General features: G+C 34.8%; 2 protein-coding genes across 2 annotated transcripts in view; both read right to left on the bottom strand.

Moving 5' to 3' along the window:
* LOC108686056 (Krueppel-like factor 6) overlaps positions 1-216 on the bottom strand; it is a 408,542-nt gene extending 408,326 nt beyond the window's left edge. The window contains exon 1 of the mRNA XM_018191119.1: positions 160-216. The gene's annotated coding sequence lies outside the window, so the exon portion shown is untranslated. The remainder of the gene's footprint in view (positions 1-159) is intronic.
* An 8,917-nt stretch (positions 217-9,133) lies between these two features.
* LOC108685970 overlaps positions 9,134-21,845 on the bottom strand; it is an 83,472-nt gene continuing 70,760 nt past the window's right edge. The window contains exons 9-14 of the mRNA XM_018190986.1: positions 15,233-15,815; positions 13,872-14,868; positions 13,157-13,304; positions 10,730-10,943; positions 10,054-10,320; positions 9,134-9,545 (exon numbers count right to left, since the gene is read on the bottom strand). Of these exons, the coding sequence (XP_018046475.1) occupies positions 9,294-9,545; positions 10,054-10,320; positions 10,730-10,943; positions 13,157-13,304; positions 13,872-14,868; positions 15,233-15,815 (2,461 nt within the window). The 3' untranslated portion in view covers positions 9,134-9,293. The remainder of the gene's footprint in view (positions 9,546-10,053; positions 10,321-10,729; positions 10,944-13,156; positions 13,305-13,871; positions 14,869-15,232; positions 15,816-21,845) is intronic.

Genomic DNA, 21,845 nt, shown 5'->3' with positions numbered 1-21,845 from the left:
GAATTATTTTATATAATTATTTTATAGAATATAGAATTATTTAAAACATTTCATTTAACAATGATTTAAAAATAATCATTTTTTAATCATTGTCAAAGAAAATGATTTAAAAACAAGTGAAAAAAGGTTAATTTTACATAAATAAAAAATAATATTTACCGCCAAGTTGCTCCACCGGTGCTCGATGTCTCTCCCAGACCTCCACCTCCTCTCAGAATATGCACAGGACACTCGCGTAAAACACTCGCGAATACACTGTAATCGCGCGCGGACTATAACTTGAGTCCGATAACTTGAACGGCACTCCCGAAACGCGCGGCGCGACGAACCGGCTGCGGTTCGTTCATTTTCTAATAAATCGGCGACGAGGGTACGTTAGCTTCCCCATTGGATTTTTACACGAAGAGAATGATTTTACTCAATATCTAAAAATTTATCTAGATATATATTCAGACATATCCGAAAATTTTTAGATACTTGAGAAAAACCATTCTTTTCGTGTAAATATCCTCTGGGTACTGAGCCCTCTCACCACGTCAAGGTGTACCCGTGAGAGGGAAGATAATCTGAAAAATGTAATAAATAGCTATTATCTATATTACTATGCAATTACTATGCAATCGGTTAACTTTTAGAAACAAACATCAAATACACATCTGCAATTCGTTATCATTGCGAAATAAAGTCAGAGCAGATAAAAGAGCTGAATCTTTTATTTATACATACACATAGATGATGTCTGTAAGACATATGATTAGAGTCAATAAAATAAAATAGGCTAGAGATTAATAAAAAAGAGAAATATTTCTTTTATTAACGATAAATCATTCCAAAGTTACGGTTAATTTTTTAATCGTAACGAAAGGTGCACAAAAACAAAAAATTAATTAAATTATTAAACAGCATTAATTGTGAAAGCAGGAAATGCATGAGAGTATTCATATTAATATTGCTTTTTTATGACTCGTGTGTGATACCATTCGTGTAGACAAGGAGCCATGTCGCGTGTCGTTCTTCTTCATATTTCTTTTTGAAAAGTACAATCGCGAAAAATGCTATAAAAGATATAATACGAAACTTGATTTTATAAATATTCACATGATACGATTGCTAGTATGATTAATTATTCATAAAGTTTCGTATTATATTTAACATTTTTCGCGATTATGTTTCAGAAAGGAATGTAAAGAAGAACGGCACGCGACACGGCTCCCTGCCTATACGAGCTTCGGTAAGGGAATGACCGCACGGTAACTACGCATAAATATGACGCGCCGCTCCGTGCCACCCCGTGCCGTCCCCACTTCAAGGTCGCGCGCCGATCATCTAACTGTCGAAATATTACTGCGTAGTTAACGTATATTACAAAATCAATAAAATAATCTACTCGTTACGTTTTAATATTCTTCGATGAATATTACACGATTCTTTATTATACGATTTACATTTAATTTCTTGAATTCGTTACAACTCATCTATATCTTAGGTCGGTATTCATAGTCAGAGCTTACATTCAAGACCGTCTTAAGTACAATTTTAAGAAGTCACGAATCAGAGATTCGTATTAGCCTCTTAAGATATTACTTAAGAAGTCTTGAAATAAAAACGGACTATGAATACCGTCCTTGGATATCTCTAATTTATACATCTGTAAATGTATAATATAAATTCTATTTATATTCACATTTATATTCATATTTAATTCAAATTGTTTTATAATTTTTAAAATGTTTGCGTTTATCTTTATTTAAAGAATGTATAACTTATTATTAATCTTTATTTGAATGTAAATCATCAGAGTAATAAAGATTGAAATATAACTCTTAATACACACCTTAGTTTTGAGCAACATTACTATTTGGGCAGCCTTACGTAATTAATCATCAATTCGCGTTCGTGAATATCTAATTTTCGTAGATTAATGCGCGACATCCAGAGCGACCGCGTCACACCTCCGTCTCCCTCAGCGATCGCCGAGCGAATGCCAAAGTGATGACGTAGTCAACCACCGCGCCGCGCGGCACGCTCCCCGCTCCCCGCTCCCCGCGCTTTTCTCAACGCGACCTTTCCCCTCGCTTTTCGCCGGACGCTGTTTAGATTATATCCAACTATTGCGTATGAAAAATATTCAACGGTTTATTCAATTATTCGTATTTTACATGATTTTAACAAACGGTATCGCCGTACATTTCGCATTTTGCTTTGTGGCATCTCGAGCCTATGTTACTTGCATGATTCTTTTAAACGAATTAGTAATTATTCGCGTGAGATAGTTCAACAATCTCAATTTTCATAATTCTTTTTAATGATTAGTGATACTTTAAAGGTTGATAAAGGTTGATAAAGTATTCTATATATATTCTTTATATAAAGATACATGCAAATTTTCTTAACATCGTGAAATAATTTGCGCTAATACAGCTTTGTGGTTAAAAGTACTGGTAAATATCTTATTCATCATTATTTCATTTTTCAGTTAATAATTTAAGACATTACTATTACTGCAAATTATCCGTGTTTCAGAAATTTTTTAAACTTTGTATAACGCCGATCATGACTCGATAAAATAACAAGCGAATTATTTAAAATAAAAAATATAAAATAAGTTCCAGAAATTTATTTAAAATCTGTAGGAATCTGTAAAAAAACAGGTAGAACTTGTTTAAAATAAAAGATGTAAAATAGTTTCCGGAGACTTGTTTGAAATATTAAATAAGAAATACGTGCAGTTATTTAAAATAATGAATTTATACTAAATAATTTTTAATTTTTTTATTTAAACATATTTTACATATTTTAATTTTCGTTGCTCTTACAAGTATGTAAAAATTGTTAATCGGTTCCAACGTACATTTTGATATCTTTAGAAAGTATTTGTAAAGTTGTAAATAATATAATCTAATAATAATATAATCTAAACAGCGCCCGGCGAAAAGCGAGGGGAAAGGTCGCGTTGAGAAAAGCGCGGGGAGCGGGGAGCGGGGAGCGTGCCGCGCGGCGCGGTGGTTGACTACGTCATCACTTTGGCATTCGCTCGGCGATCGCTGAGGGAGACGGAGGTGTGACGCGGTCGCTCTGGATGTCGCGCATTAATCTACGAAAATTAGATATTCACGAACGCGAATTGATGATTAATTACGTAAGGCTGCCCAAATAGTAATGTTGCTCAAAACTAAGGTGTGTATTAAGAGTTATATTTCAATCTTTATTACTCTGATGATTTACATTCAAATAAAGATTAATAATAAGTTATACATTCTTTAAATAAAGATAAACGCAAACATTTTAAAAATTATAAAACAATTTGAATTAAATATGAATATAAATGTGAATATAAATAGAATTTATATTATACATTTACAGATGTATAAATTAGAGATATCCAAGGACGGTATTCATAGTCCGTTTTTATTTCAAGACTTCTTAAGTAATATCTTAAGAGGCTAATACGAATCTCTGATTCGTGACTTCTTAAAATTGTACTTAAGACGGTCTTGAATGTAAGCTCTGACTATGAATACCGACCTAAGATATAGATGAGTTGTAACGAATTCAAGAAATTAAATGTAAATCGTATAATAAAGAATCGTGTAATATTCATCGAAGAATATTAAAACGTAACGAGTAGATTATTTTATTGATTTTGTAATATACGTTAACTACGCAGTAATATTTCGACAGTTAGATGATCGGCGCGCGACCTTGAAGTGGGGACGGCACGGGGTGGCACGGAGCGGCGCGTCATATTTATGCGTAGTTACCGTGCGGTCATTCCCTTACCGAAGCTCGTATAGGCAGGGAGCCGTGTCGCGTGCCGTTCTTCTTTACATTCCTTTCTGAAACATAATCGCGAAAAATGTTAAATATAATACGAAACTTTATGAATAATTAATCATACTAGCAATCGTATCATGTGAATATTTATAAAATCAAGTTTCGTATTATATCTTTTATAGCATTTTTCGCGATTGTACTTTTCAAAAAGAAATATGAAGAAGAACGACACGCGACATGGCTCCTTGTCTACACGAATGGTATCACACACGAGTCATAAAAAAGCAATATTAATATGAATACTCTCATGCATTTCCTGCTTTCACAATTAATGCTGTTTAATAATTTAATTAATTTTTTGTTTTTGTGCACCTTTCGTTACGATTAAAAAATTAACCGTAACTTTGGAATGATTTATCGTTAATAAAAGAAATATTTCTCTTTTTTATTAATCTCTAGCCTATTTTATTTTATTGACTCTAATCATATGTCTTACAGACATCATCTATGTGTATGTATAAATAAAAGATTCAGCTCTTTTATCTGCTCTGACTTTATTTCGCAATGATAACGAATTGCAGATGTGTATTTGATGTTTGTTTCTAAAAGTTAACCGATTGCATAGTAATTGCATAGTAATATAGATAATAGCTATTTATTACATTTTTCAGATTATCTTCCCTCTCACGGGTACACCTTGACGTGGTGAGAGGGCTCAGTACCCAGAGGATATTTACACGAAAAGAATGGTTTTTCTCAAGTATCTAAAAATTTTCGGATATGTCTGAATATATATCTAGATAAATTTTTAGATATTGAGTAAAATCATTCTCTTCGTGTAAAAATCCAATGGGGAAGCTAACGTACCCTCGTCGCCGATTTATTAGAAAATGAACGAACCGCAGCCGGTTCGTCGCGCCGCGCGTTTCGGGAGTGCCGTTCAAGTTATCGGACTCAAGTTATAGTCCGCGCGCGATTACAGTGTATTCGCGAGTGTTTTACGCGAGTGTCCTGTGCATATTCTGAGAGGAGGTGGAGGTCTGGGAGAGACATCGAGCACCGGTGGAGCAACTTGGCGGTAAATATTATTTTTTATTTATGTAAAATTAACCTTTTTTCACTTGTTTTTAAATCATTTTCTTTGACAATGATTAAAAAATGATTATTTTTAAATCATTGTTAAATGAAATGTTTTAAATAATTCTATATTCTATAAAATAATTATATAAAATAATTCTTTTTTTCTTTAGAGAATACCATGTTATATACAGAGGAAAGTCACCGATACCGACATAGGTCTCCTAAAGTGATACCCTCTTATTTCTCAGAAACTTAACTATTGCACTTTATTAATACTAATACAGTCATGATCTGTTTAGCTAATTAAAGAAGTACAAACTCATACGAAATAATTCGTATATTTGTGGCTTATATAGTATTTCTATATCAAATCAAAACAAATTCTATGATTGTAAAAAGAAAATTCTTACGATTTTTCTTTTGTAAATTGCGTAGTTTAAAAAAATAACAGTGATTATATTATTGATAATATTACATTATTCTAATATGCTTGTAGTTTCCTAAATCAATTTTATTTATATTATTTTTTTTCTTAGTTTTTTCATAATATGATTTTAAATATAAAATTGAGATGCAGTGTACACTGTCACATCTGTCTGTAAAACAGATCATGAGTTAACTTAATCTTTATAATGTTACCTCATAATGTCAAATAGCTCTATTGGAGCTGAAGACAATCATCTATATATAGAATAACTCTTGAAAAATTATCGCGTAACATATTTGTATCTTGCAAAACAGGATAAATACTTCAATAAAAATATTTTATAAGGAAGAGAGTGAAGAGATTCTATATATCTCTTAATATCTTATATACATTCACTTGTAGGTACTCTGTACAGATAATTCCTGTAAAAGAAAAGGAATAGGAATACATAACACTGTTGCCTATTGTGTCAGTTTTGGAGCCCATTTTCAGACACTTACCTTATGAAAAAATTAATTATTGCTAAACTGCAAACAATATTATAAAAACTGCTTATACTATCCGATGGAAGACATTTTTTAGTTTGTACTTATATTTTTAAAAAACTTATATTTTATTTTTACCTTTTGCTTAAGAAATATTGTCTAAGAACAAAGTGATATTTCGATATCGATGATTTTCTTCTAATTATTTTAGAAAATACAATACGTATAATTATTTTAGAGAATATATAATTGTTTTATAACTAATTAAATAATGGGTACAAAATTCGATGCTTACAAAAATTATATTTTTAAAACTGCATAATTATTTTTCAGCAAACTGCATGCGTTTATATAGCAGTTATTTTTTAAAGATTATTTCTTTACTCTGTTTTAATTTAAATTTTAATTTATTTGTTACAGAATCATCGTTGCGATGTTGCAGATATAACTCCACTGTTGCGCATCAGATTGGTGAGTGGGAATTTTTTCGAATTAAGGAAATAGTCATTTTATTGAATTTCAACATGTTATTTATTGCAAGCGAGTTTGAGAAATGTAATTATCGTAATGATTTCGTAGTACATTTGTATGGGATAATATTATCAGATTAACAACGATCTATCGTTGTCGCTTAAAGGTGACACGCGAATGTATATGTGTAATTATTATGTTGCCTTCACATCACATAAAATTATATATGATAATATGTACACAGCGAGAACGTTAAATATTATTGTCTTTAGCTATAGTGATAGCGTACGAATTAATGGAACGTTTCTTCTTGTAAAAAATGGATATCCAGAGCACCATATTTCGATTAATTTGTTATGTACAACAGCTGCGCTTTATCCATGGCGGGGGGTGGGGAGCTAGGGGGAGGGAAGTATTGGGATGACAGTCGATGACACATCACCACCGCATGATATTTTGCTGCTCACAAATATATTATAACGGTGGCTGCTACTTTCGATTAACGGCAAGATTGCAGTACCCGCCGCAGCCGATTCGCGAACGTTGAGAAACAAACGAGGAACAGAAACTGACTATTACGTCGCAAAATTTTATGCCTTGTACTCAGTCTTTCTCATGCACAATCATTATCATTGCGGTCCTCTGAGTCCCGGCTTGTGACACGCTTATCTCTGGCGCCGTATCCCCAATCAGCACACAATATTAAAAAATATTTTTTTAATATTGTTTGCTGATCGAGGCTGTCTGTGATCCGAATTATATGTCATCCGAGATGAAACACATTTGCGTTGCGAACGGGCCCGAGCGTCGCAAAAAGAATTTGCATTTATAATATACGAAACAAAATTGAACATTTTCTTTTTTTGAATTGTGATCCTTTTCGTAAAAATGCAGTTCAAATGGATTCCGTCTCGAGATCTATGGGTCCTCAGTAAGTGTCTCATTACCGAGCCCAAAGATTCTCGGAGGTCCATTTTTCAGCGTAATTTTGCTTATTGTCTCTTCTCCGCCCTCGGTAACGATGAGCGGGGAGGAAGTATTAGTCGATATAAAAAAACACGTGATTTACAAACAGGGACGTAAAACAGGACAGAAAAAAAAGAACAAATTGAGAATTTGTCAAAGTGACTGTGGCATAAAATTTCTCGCTGGACCACCACTGGAGGCTCGAATACAATACGCAATTCCGCGATCTTTCGAGAGTCCCTAGTGAGATCGTATAGAGTAAATAAGATCACAAGCGTCATAGAGGCCCACAAGGACCCCCGGGGATTAGAACAATACGTAAAAATAGTATTCGTTATTTATATGTGTGTATATATGTATGTATGTACGTGCCCAAGAATCAAGCTGACGACGAATAAAAACAAATAAGTCAGGAATGTGTTTAGAAATTTCACTTGAATGCATCCATGTATCGTTTCATTTTTATTTCAGTGAATAATGAGGATGAAATGATAGATAGATACTTCGATGAAATTTCTAAACGCAGCTCAGCTTATTTCTTGGATGTATATATAAATGTATGAGTGTCAGAGAGTGAACATATGCACTTATAATATATTTATTACTATATACACACGTACGTAAAATGTCGCTTTGCTTGTATCGCTCAGTTATTTAGACCGCGCAGTTGCTTAGATAGAATGTGAATTCCTCTTATTCTTATATCACATGTATATAAGAAGGCACAACGAATAATTCTAGCTCGAGAATCTATCGATTCGTGTTACGACCAAAGAATTAACGTAACTATATGTAGGTAATGTACATTCTCGAATCATCAGCAGTATTGCTCTGCGCCTCTTTAACAGAGAGCCTACTAAGCATGTGAGAAATTATTAGCATCTTTGAGCGTCCATTAGTTGCGTACATGCGGGCGAATATCGCATCGGATTTATACTGCACGGCGTTATCAACGCATTTCTAAATACAACTCGCGTATGAAAATACATACACACATACATATATCCATAGAATATAGATATATTTAGAAAATATATTAAAATTTTGATTTCAATAATTTTCAAATACGTTCCACGCAAATTAATTATTAGCGTCGATCGGTACACGAAAATAATACATACATATATATATATATATATGATTTACATATATATGTATCACTAGCCGTATTATTTCTTATACAACATTAACGTTCTTAATCGATCATTTTTATTTTTCGTTTACGTACGTTCTGGCTTTATTCGGGACTGCACATTGTTCTTGATACTTATATTTACAAATGCATTTCTGTAATTGTTGACATTCTAGCGCATAATTTTAAATTTTTTTAAAAAGAAATTTAAGAAACCTTTGTCTCTCTTATATCGTAGCGCTTCCTAAATTTTTCCCAACATACCATGCAATGTATAAGCGATATATTGTTTTCTCTCTGTGGATTATCGGGGGAACACGACAAAATTGATGCAAGTTTAATAAAGACTACTTAAGATTTTAACAAAGGTTCTTAAGATTTTAAGATCACAATTGGTGGATCGTGAGGACATCAATTTTAATCTGTTTTTATTTTACATGCAAAGAAAATTTTATTCATTAAATTTCTATATTACTTCGATTCATTATTATTGTACACATGCTTTAAATTACTCAATGTTTTTTTAGCATTAAAAATTTTTTATACGGAATGTGGTTCTTTTATCTGAATTCGATGTTTTTAAAAATGTTCAATTAATTACAGAGAATTCTTAAAGTAATTAAAAAAAATTATTTTTAACAATTGCCAGCAAATAAAAAATAATTAATAAAAAATAATATTTAAGTAAACATAATTTTTATATTATTTTATAAATAATATGTATATGTATAAACAATATAATTTGAAATTAATTAATTTAAGATAAAAGATATACATATTTCTTTCTATTTTGTTTCTCTTTTGTGTGTTCCCTTAACTTTTCACCTCTATTAACATCTTATATATATTTTTAGAGTCAGCTTAACTCATTATGCGGAACACCATTGTTCACGCCTGGAAATGCGCGGTTATTTAAGAATTTCATAATAACTTAGCATGTAAGTCCCTCATATTACGACTAGTCAATTGCCTCTTTCAACGCAGCTAATTGCTCCTCGCCAAGCTTCACCTTGTCCTGTATTTCGCGACCGTCCACTATCAGCTTCGCCTTCATGTTGATGAAATGCTGGTAGTCAGCAAATTCTTCTTCATTCAGGTACTTTGCTAGGATCGTCGACATATTTACGCTACGTTTATCGATATTGTTCTTTAGAATCTTTGCTTCTTCTAATTGATCCATCAGCTTGTCCCGTTTGCTCTCCAAAATTTTCTGCAGAATAACAAAATTAATGTAAATAAAAATTTATAATTATACATATATGTTGTTGCAAAAAACACAATGCTTGAAAATTTGCAATATATAAAAAATTAAAATAGGTACTCTCTAAAACTTTTAGAACGAATTGTCACTTCGAAGAGTAAAACATCTCACTTTTAAAAGTTGAAAATTGAGTCATTCTTTTTCAACTAATTTAATTTTCATTCTTTAGAGTGAGATTCCACTCCAAAGAATTTAGGGAATATACATATCAATAATGAATAGATAAGCAATTTGAACCACTCTATTAAATATCAAAATAAAAATCGTTATTGCTTGTAATTACACATTTATTTTTATATAATTTTATACGCGATAATTCGATTCGATGTATTACATGATCTATTATCAGACATTTATACTGGATAACGATGTATCGTAATTATATCCCACGTATATTAATTAATTTTAATTGACGACTGAAGAGCGTTTGCAAGAAAACAAGAAGTTTCATACTTACTCTCTCTACATGGTCGGCCGGCATTCCATAAAGGGCGTTCTCAGCGCGAGCCAACCTGCCACTGAGACCGAGAAGAAGACTCGTAATCTTGCCAACTTCCTCTACGTGATTCCGATACTTGGACGCTTCCGGCGGGCGAGCCACAGCGGAAACGCGAGCGGCGACTCGTGCACCCAGAGTCTCATTCACCTCACCTTCCTCTCTTACGGCCTCCTGTTCAGCCCTGAGAACCACTAACTTCCTGTCGAGGCGCATCATCAGCTCCTCCTGAAAAAAATCATCCATAGTTCTAGAATAACACGCATAGGTCAATACTATGGGAATGCTGATACTTTTTGCTACGACATTCGACAGACCAAGAAAACACGAAGATGTCTAATAGACGTAATAATTTGCTATGCGAACAACTAGTTAGGTAACAGTCCAGACTTAAAGATATATGATAAGTAGAAATTCCAAAGTGCAGCAATTACATTTTACATAAGACCAGATTGTACTCGGCTAGATGAAACGATATTTATTATCGTCTTATCTCCGCATAGTCATTTATTATCTCTTCGCTTAGGAGCTCCACGATCACATTTACCGATCAAATTTAGTCGCAAGAGTAAATATATATAGAGTTAATTATAGTACATCCTACAAGCGTTTAATTATGCTCCGGTTTGTGAAATACCTTTTTCTGCCTAAGGTCAAGGCTATTCGTTGGTACAACCGCTGACGCATCCTCTTGATGTGTTAATCCCTCCGCAGTGACGTCTCGCGAGTATCTCGTCAGGAACCTCGCCTTTCCCTCGGATGTCGTGAAATAAGCTGAAGTGAGGGATAGAGGGCTAGTAGTAGAATCGGTCGACAGTGGCGTGACGGGAGCTGAAGGTATCGTTTCGTGTCTGAAATGAATTTATTATGATGATTACATCTCCGGTTGGTTAATACGGACTAAATCGAACCGTACTCCTCTCTGTCGCTCTCGCGATATTTATGCAGAGATATTCCTATAATTGTCATCATTGCGAGATGGCAAGAAATTGCGTCAATGAACGTGAGTCACGATTGAATTAATCCATGTTTCCGAGGCGAGGCAAGGGAAACAGAATGATTTGTGAGTGGATGCAGAGGAATGTTTTGCAGCGTAGAATTCGCGATTTATTTTCGTAATCAACTTCAATGATGAACAATAAAGTCATATACATGATATTGAATAGATTTTCGAATTTATAGATGAGAAATGCTCAACGAGATGTTAGTTCATAATCTGTAATCCATAATCCGGCCGCGATTATTAGCAGTTAAATGACACATGTATGATTTTGTATGCTAGATGAATTTTTATGGAAGAGGAGAAAGTGATAAAGAAAGGAAAGCGAGTTGTATCGAATTGTATATTATTAAAAAAAAAAAGTTATTCAATTGTGTGATTTGCTAGAAGTTACTTTCGAGATCAGTTAAAACGAAATGCCATGACTAAGAAGCGGAAGTGAATTCCAATGTAATTATCTCTTCAATCATTATTTACATGTGTATATCAGGTACGTTCGAAATTGTCGCGATTTTATTGCTATCTAAAATTGCTTTCGAAAGTGTCGATTTTTCTTTCTTTCTTTAAAATATGATAGAAAGTTCGGCTAAAACTAATTTAACGTAATACGTCGGTTTCTCCCTCATGATTTTTGGCCGACTCTTAAACAATTTTACTTGAGCACACTTCGTGTTCATATGAAATTTTAATTTACAAGTTGTTATGAAGCCCATTTTCGATGACACTTAGCGCGCCTACCACTTTAATGTTCAAATATAATAAAAACAAAAGTTATATCTACTTTTCTGGAGGACCCATTTCCATTTCCCGTATTACTTGTCGTAAGCACGCCGAACACTCTGCTAGTCGATGCGTTACTTTCAGCCATATGTTGGAGACTGGCAAATAATATGATGCGTAGAGAACAGGCACTGAATAGTACTTGACAATATCATTTATGGCGGATTACATAAGAACCTCGATGCTGTGGCACTTTCTCTTTGAGTACGGAAGAAGTATTGTCCGTGAGTGCGCAAGAAAGATCGGATCGACGAAAAAGGGAAGAGCCGCAACATCATAAAAATAAATAACAATAGACGGTAACCGTGAAATGCACTGGATGCGATAATATGAATATATTGTCAAACTTAAGAATATCTAGAAATACTGAATATAAAAAAAACGTTTCAATATACTGTATATATACGATTGTGCGTAAGACATCTCAGATGACAAGGAAGAAAAAAAAACGGAAATAAGAATGTTAAAGGTAATGTTACAAAATAAAGAAGAAATCCATCTGCACTTGTTTGTTTGTACAAGAATTTGTTTGTACATTCCCATCTGTTGCTGCTAACGATTTGTTAAATTCAGACGCTTATCGTTCAAAAACAGCAATTATTAGATTCATGATAATGAAAGTTCATTAGTGACGTCTGTCAGAAATTTTGTCATCTATGCATCCCACATAAACGTCGTTCATCAGATAATAAAGAGTCTCTTCACGCGTCTGGCTAAATGAGATATTTTCGGATGCCGCTTTCTTTTCACACGAAATATCGTGTGAATAGCATAAACATATGTCTGGCGTCCTTCCAAAAAGATCGACGCAGGTTTATTTTATCTGCAGTAACGACCACACAGAGCGCGAATGTGTACTCGAAGAAATTTAAATGACAGTCGACAAAATTGAGCAAAAAGAACTTCTTCACTTGTTTATTAAAATTATACGGTTCTTCCTAGACGTACGCGTCGACCAATTAAGTCAAGTAAAGAGAATCGCGAATTTTTTTGCACTTGTAATGAACGCCTTCGGATTCCAAGACATTCGAGTTGATTAATAGCACGTAATCCAATGCTCGCGAGCACGTGAAAACTATCAATTATCGCATTTGGTCTATATTTACGTTGTCTTATCTGCCTTGCTTGTGAACAACAATCTTGCTGACCCTTGCGATGCAGTTGGATGAAGACAACACGCATGATATCGGCGTGGCATGAGCCGCTTTATAAATACGCCTTAATTAAGTGAACTTCAGTCGAAAAAAAAATGAAGAAGAAGAAAAGAGAATAAGAGGAGCTCACTTTTTATCGTCCACGTCCGCGTCGTCGCTGCAGGAGGCCGTTGACTCTTCCAGGGAGAGCCGTCGCCTTGTTCGTGGCTGCAAGGTCGCCTCCGCCCTGAACAGGCCGGAAACGTAGTCGGTGGGTTTCTTGTGCTCTGGCGCTGGAACTGATAAGAAGCAAAAAAAAAAAGGGACATCATCAGGCGTTCTCAGTACGCGTTTCCCTCCTCGCACACTTCGTTTCACGCTCCAGGGATCTCCACGTCCTATTATGGAAGCCATAATACGACAAGGGATTGCATCGAATATCGCGACGATGGCATATAATTGAATAAAGTAGTGTCGTGTCGTTGATTAAATTAGCGCTTATTAAAACAGAGGGTTATTGCCCTCGAATGCTCTACTGTGTCCCAGATGATAATTGCGCGCGCGCACTCGCGAGTGTATATACATATATTATCCGCATGTTCAAGCAAGGTATGTAACACGTGTATGCGTAAAATAAGCGTACGACAGAATAAGTGTAACAATCATATATATGTCAGCTTGAGTTCTGCGTTAGCGAACGTCATTTAAAAATTGAATAACATATCTAATTGAATCAATTCCATTGGCGTGTATTAATGGTGACGTAGAGCAAATAATAAACTCAGCAGATGAACGATGCTCTTCAAAAACCATTACTCATGCAATTGAAATAGAACGATAAAGATAACGATAAAAAATATACTCACCGAGTATGGGCACTAGTTTATCGTTGGGGCTGAGTTGACTGGCTAGATCTTTGCTGAGTTCTTCGCACTCGATTTCCTCTGGTAATTTCTTCCTAGATTCCGGAAGCGGCCGCTGAATTTTGTTGACACAATCTTGCTCCATGTCCTCCAAGATATCAGTTTGCGAAGCGGCGTCACTGGTGGTCGCGTTTACCCGAAGCACGACCTCGGTACGTTGCACTAATGTCAGCCCTTCTATACCCGGTTGGGGCGACACACAAAGTGACGATCTCGGTGACGATTTGTCCTCCTCCACTGGCGAATTCCTTGGTGAGGAGGAAGAGGATGCTTTGGAAACGCTTGAGATCGAAGACGTGGACGATCTGCCGCCAGTCCTAAATTTCGAAGACGCGGAAAGTCTCTCAATCCGCGATTCCGTATCGCTTGTTTGACTCAGCCGACTCGGCGAATTGGATCTGTTCCAAGAACCTGTATTATCCGTTTGAGTCGGGCTAGAGACTTTTCTGTTAGAGGTATATTCTATCCGAGCTTCGTTCCGCGTGAGAGAATCGAGAGAACTTTTAGGAGACGATCTGGACAGCAAAGCTCGAGGCGATACGCGAGCATCTATCGATCTTCCTGAGGAAGAAGTGCTCGAGCAACTTCCTGATCGTCTCGGAACAGCTCCTCGTGGACTGCTAGTCTCATTTGGTGATCTCGGTGGTGAACTTGTCGGTGGTGGTGGTCTGTCGGAAAAGAGTGTAGTTTCTATCGAGTTCTGTGTTTCATATTTTCTAGCCCAACCATTATCGTAATTCGTGGCGACTGACGATGTTGTAGTGCTGATAGAGTACGTAGATATCGTGTTATTTGATGTTGATACAGCACTCATCCTCTTTTCATTACGGCGATTTAATAATTCAATATTCTGCGAGGTCATCTCGATCGTAGCACTTCTATCGCGGAAGAAATCGTCGCCGGTAATTGGAAGCGGACCACTGATTTCTCGTAGCTGTTTCTGGAAGTAAACGTCCTGATAAATTATTTCGCGGAAAGTTTAGAATAACGTAACAATGAATAAAATAAAAATGAGTAAGCTATTTTTAAAAAGTTAATTTAAAACGCATAGTCCTTTGAAGCACGTAAACTGAAGCGAATGTTAAATTATTAGAATAATGATGATATGAAATAAATGCCAAAGTAAAGTGACAAGCACATTATGTGAGCTTGGCAAGAAATTGAATGCTAGAGAAACGTAAACTGAATTTGCGCGTCCTTGACACTACTATATTTACAGGTGTAAAAATAGGTAGACCGTTGAGACGCGAAAAACACGTAAATATCGTTATTACGTGAAGGTAAATATCCGGAGATAATCTTACCTCTCTATTTTGAGGTAGGGGCTCGCAGCTCGCTGCCAACTTCCGACGTTCCCGCTCTAACTGCCTGTTCCTATCATTAAGAACTTCCACGCTTTGCGGCGATAGTCTTTCTCTACGTTGCTCATAGTCATGTCTTTTTTCTGGATGCCTTTTTTCTTGATAATGATGATGGTGATGCTGATGCCGATCCTCGAGGTTGTCGTTGTTGTTATTTTCATTAGTGCGAGACCGTACATCGTTAGCTTGGAGTTTTTTGTTGAGATCGTGAGAGAGTTTACTGACCACCTCTGCCGAATGTTGCTGTTGAGAACATCTCTCCTCTAATCGATGATGAAGAGCGTCCACGCTGTATGACTTGGAGAGATCAGAAGGTTGCTGTTGATGATGATTATTGTGATGGTGATGATGCTGTTGTAATGGATGATGCGGTGTGACACGTAAAAGTACGGGATCGTCATGATCCCTAGGAGGCGGCCAATCGTCCATGCGTGAGGTTGGCGACATAGTTCTTTTGTAGCTGCCCTCGCTATCGGGAGCACCACGCTCTCGTCTGTAAGCCAAGTAGGAAGCCTTAGACTGGCTTCTGAAACAACAATAAATATTTTCACATAATAAATGCATGCACAATTTAATTAATGATAATGTTGATAATACGTAATTTTAAAAAATAGAAATATCTTATCTTTTTTGATAAGATATAAAGAAGATATGATTACGATTATTTTGAATATGTTAATACACAAAGTTATATAATTTTAGTAAATTAATTGTTAGCATAGACATAATAGGTAATAGAGTAGATACATTTGCTGATGTTAACATCTGTGCTCCGTTAAAAAGAATTGAGTATCTTTTTCTTTAATTCTATCAGTATCTCTTCATCTTAATATTTAAGAAAGAGAGAGAAAGATATGATTGAATCTATCTCAATCTTTCTAAACCAATAGTCACAATTTCATAGGAATGCAACGTGATAGCATCTTAGCGTGTATATGATTGTTAGGAAGATTTATAAACAAACAAATTTATAGTTGCCGTTTATATTGCTTGTTTTTTTATCATAATTCGAAATATATGGACGCATTTTATAATGCTATTTTTATAACTTTATAATTCTCTACACAACTGCATCAAGTAGAAATCCAAGGGAAATAGACACGCATATACATGTCACGTGGATGTTAGACAGTGTATGTCACGTATTGTACATTTTTAATACATTTACATTTACATTTAAATTTCCTCTAAAATGTTAGATGTGATAAATGGAATCGAGTAAAGCTATTCACATTATATATTTTCAGAATACCAATTCTTAGGTTTAATGAATAATTGTAGATAAAATGTTACATCGTTCGCTAACAAAATGTTAAAGAAAGATTTTTAAGCATTATATAAAATTGTCAATAGAGCCGGTAAATCCACAGCTGTCACACGTGCGCGTATATCTAATATTTCCATTGTAATATAATTACCTTATAATACAAAATATTTTGTTATATATGTCTTACGATTCAATGCATAAACGAAGATAAACGTGCGAATGTAGCTTAACAAACCAAAAAGGAATTTCTAAGAGATATCTGATATAAGATCGCTTTATTGTCCATATAGATTTATGCAATTGTAACAACACATCTTCAATGATTAATTGTGTGATAATGTTGATTAATCGTCGATCAAAGTTATAAATACGACTACATTGAGATTCATAGAAGCGAAAATAGTTTAATTGAGACCGAATGGCTACTATGGTGTTATGAATTTTAATTCCTCGGCATACCTTTATGGTTCTATTAGTTTCTCACGAGCTTCTGTATCTTTCATAAGCAACCGCAAGAATTCTTACTTATCTTGAAACGGTTGCAACATTACGTGGAAGCAACTATGCAAATTATCCTCGCGTTAATGATGCGATGATCGTAATGATGCTCTTTACATAAATTTAAATGTAGTACTATTTATATATCTGAATACACTGTGTATACATGTAATTTAACACAAAAACTTCAAAATCAACTCGGTCATGCCTTAATATGATTTTCTTCAAGACGCGACAATGTAACTATAAAATATGAAATTATACAAAGAGTGTCTTTCCCGCTTTCTTTCTCTTTCTTCCTCTTTTTCTCGTGAATCTATTTTCTTATTCTGTCTTGTGTAAGTAGAAGTTATGAGCACGCAAGACGCGATCTACCCTGACGAGCGTTTCATTCTTGCTACGAAAGATAGAGATCACCGAAGCGAGACTAACATTCACGACACTGACATTGCTGCATAGCCTCCACATTTATCATTTTTGAGCACACGATCGAAGATCCCCTCGACTTAATCCGAAGCATGCATGGTTGTGGCACTGATTTTTTTCTTTAATCGGATCACGACATTGAAATGCCGTCTCTGTCGCGATATCGTCTTTATGTTCATTGTGCTCGATTTAAGCCCGTCCATATATGACGACATAACACATAATATCAGATCCTGCCTATGGGTTTACAAAGTTGTGTCACTAAAATGTCGAAATTATTATTCTTAACAGGCAGCTTTAGATGTTCTTGATTTGTTGTTATCTCGATCGAAAAAAAACTAAATGGTAGAATAATCTCCCATAATGATCGCGCGTGCGTGCATTAATCTTTTTTTGGTTGAAAAAGGATGATACTTTAAGATCTACGGTACGAAAAAACTTATTTCAACTCGGTCACTCAACTTCAAAAGCACCCTGCTTTCATCTAAAGATGTGATGGCTTTTGCACAAATTGCTTCGGCTTATATTACTTAAATTTTATTCTTTCTTGTCTTGCATGTTTAAAAGGCAAATGAAAGTTTTTACCGCAACAAAACAGTTAGGAGAGAAAGGCCAAAAGTAAAATTCGTGTCCGAATTCTAATCACGCGGAGAGTCTACCGCAAAATCGTATTTTAGCACGTTATTCTCGGCGCAATAAAGAAATCGTTTCACGAATGCGATAAAACCAATATGATAATCTGACACGTGACATTGCAATTTCAATATTCATGAAATGACATATAGCATTCCCGCAAGAAAAATGGTATAAGTTGAATTTCGTATTATGTGCGAATTATGTTTTAAATATATCGGCCTTCAATCAGGAAAAGTAACATACACAAATTCAATATTTTTCAAAGAAAAATGATACATAAATTTAAAAAAAATGATATAAATTAAAATAGGAGTGATTTATAGGAGTATTACATCAACAAAATTAACTTTTACATTACTTATAGAGAACTTGATAAGCAGCAACTTGTAATTAGTTCTTAATCGACATTACATTTAATATTGCCATGATAAATAATTAATTTAAAAATACGTAATTTTCTTTCCTCTTTCTTCAACAATAAAAAATTTTTTTCTTATGTCATTTTTTGCAGCGGTGTAATATGTATAATCTATTATGATTTAAATAATCGCAATTCGCAAAGTGTAACAAGAGACATTTTTACAATGCCGAAATATGATATAACTCAAGCAAAATAAACTTTTATCAGCATTAACTGCACAATGCAATTTTTATGATATGCTGTTTATAAAAATGTACATAACATATACATATTTTGTAATTTGATATACTTGCACAATATGAGTGACATAAGATAACCATTTAGATAAAATCGTTATTATTTTTCTTTTATGATTGCTTGATCATATTTACGATGATATGTCTAAATATATACAAATATTAATGCGCGGTTTTTTTTTCGAGCGATACTTTTACGAAATCAATCGAAAAAAATGTATCTCACAAGTGCTTGCCTCGCCGGATTGTATATACCCTACAATTTTAAGCTGTCGGTTGTAATGAGGCTCATTCGTAAAATAAGTAACGATCCTGTCCGACGAAGAGCAATGAGTAGCACACGCGAACACGGGGCCTTAAAAGTTACATCGAATAACGTTCATATGTAATCGTGTACATGCCCCGAACGCCTTTCGCGATATACGTATTTCTTTCTTTTTCATGGCCGATTGAACATGAAGAGAGATAGTCATCAGTTAAGATAAAATGCGCGTACAAACAACGGAAGAAGAAAATAAACGTGTGTCGTGCGAATATTATACTTCGCGACTCTCCCGACAACAAAAATATATTCCTCCGGCACTCCCTTGAGAATAAAAATCATCGTGTTCTTTACATTTTTATTATCTCTAACCGCTGTATCTGTGATGTTAACACACGACTAAATAAATACAGCGAGCGATCACATCAACAGTAAATTTTGCGCTAGCACATTCAATGGGAATATGAATAAATATTACACTAAAAAAAAATGTTAAATTATAATGAATATTTATTCGTATAATTTTGAGTGCATATTTACTAAATGTACGTGTATTATATTTATTTTATACAAAAACTATTAATTTGCTTTTATTTTCAAAAAAGCTTATTAAATTTTAATAAATATTTTTTAATAGTATTATAAATAAATTAATTACAGTAAATAAATATTATATTTACTTAATACTAATATTTAAAAAAATGTATTAATATTTAATAATTCTTTTTATACGAATGATAAAAGTATACGGCTAACGATGGCATAGCCATAGGATAAGACGTGAGTAATTTATTATGCTGAGATGAGAGAATACCGGCTGACCGGTAGCTAGTTTATGTACTAGTATATCACGATAATTGATGGCGGTGTTATATTCGCCCTAGCACTCTGCGCCGTTTCGTATCACGCCCTAACGACTTTGTATGCCAGATAAATGGCTAAGTGTTTATCAATACAGTCACCCGGCGTTCTGAGAGGACTCGATAAGGAACTCCCAGTACGCTTTTGCAATGAACGTTTTTAAAAATAATTTCGCATCTTCAAGTGCTATCGTTTAAAAGTAATGATATATTCGCCAAGATATACTGCGAAGCGCGATAAGAAGATTTTTCTTTCAATCGTTTGCTATGATTCACAAATAATAGTCTGACTATTTACGTACGTGTACATTTCATGGACGTCGCGGTTGAACAACATTCCGTAACATCGTTCTTCGTTTAGTAATCTCTATAGAAATTTTATATCGAACATATATTTGTACTCCTCTTTACGAAAATCAATTATACCGCGTGTTGATATACTCACAGAAATATGCGTCAATATTTTATAACGTTCGATAGGAGTGTTTTCCGTCTGCGATATTGATATGATTCACTCAAGTGTTCGGTATACGTACAGCTATTACATTTATAAATACGTGCAACGACGTGCATACCGCCATCATAAATAAAATGCTGGTACACTTTATTCGGTATCTTAATTATGCGAATGAATCATGAACCGTTTTAATTAAGATCAAGATATGGTTTTCTTTTTCAGCATAAACCTTCATAATGTTTGTTAAATTTTTAGATATTCACACGACATTCACATATCACGTTACAAATAGAACATCATATTCTTCCTTTAGATGCTGTCCACTTGATACTACAAATGCTCCGAAGCATTTGACTGACCAATCAGAAGACAGAATTTTACTAATTGATCAATCAAAAAATGCTTTGAAGCATTTGTAGCGTTAAGTGGACTGTAGTCTGTCCGACAACTTAATTATACAACGACTCACAGCGTGCTTTCATTGATATTAAGAAACAAGGCGATTTTGCGGAACGCGAACGAGTATGTATAAGCCATACTATTATATTCGTTCATAAATATGCGTCCCCGCTCGATAGACTACGTAGCGAACATCGATACATCGATACGGTTGCATGCGCGATGTCTCGTATTCATTAGGGCAGATCTACGATCAGTAGACACCGATCGGTCGGGAAAGGCGATCGGTCAATACGACACCCTGGTAATTAACTCGAGGCCGAGTTTGACTACGCGCACGTATATTCCTACTCGTCGGTATACGTGCGCGAATTAATCGCGAGGAAGAGAGAGGAAAAAAGGAGAAAACACTACAAGCTCGTAGTAGCAGTTGTATAATTTACATATTCGGTCGTATTTATACGGCGCGGCATAGCGATAGTTTATTCGCTCGAGCGTATCATCTCACACTCGGCGGAACGAAAGCCAGTCTATAAGCCGCAAGCGACGTTTGTTAGTTTCAACTAATTTTATAGAACGCGTATTTATACGTCACAATGTCGAAAGATACTTATCGGCGACGATAAATTATGAATTCAGACATTTGATCGTTCAACTTAAACATTGAAATTAGCAACGCACCGGAAGAATCAATCGAAGATATGATATTATCTGCGTAATTAGGCGCCATCACAGCTAAACTGCATCCTACATCTAAATTGCATCCAATTGCGCGCGAGTGCATGTTTAATATTTAATCATTTTTCTTTGTGATTCAAAGATTAGGTAAGGAGAACATTAATTGTGTATATTAAATTTGTGAGTAAAAGAAAGTTACGACCTATAAAATCGAGATGCCAGAAGAACACAACTCCAACGCATGATATTTTCCTTCGTTGAACAATTCGCTTTTCATAACTGAAAATCGCATTGAATAGTATCATTAGATGGTGTTGTATAATCGATCTCACGTGGTCTATTGTTTTCATACAGAACGGTATTGCACATAACGCGGCAGATGTTATGCAAACACATATCGATATCTGTTAGACTGA

This window comes from Atta colombica, unplaced genomic scaffold, assembly GCF_001594045.1.
Source record: "Atta colombica isolate Treedump-2 unplaced genomic scaffold, Acol1.0 scaffold163, whole genome shotgun sequence".
NCBI lineage: Eukaryota > Metazoa > Arthropoda > Insecta > Hymenoptera > Formicidae > Atta > Atta colombica.
The sequence above is the reverse complement of the archived record's forward strand: the minus strand, read 5'-3'. Positions and strand labels throughout refer to the sequence as shown.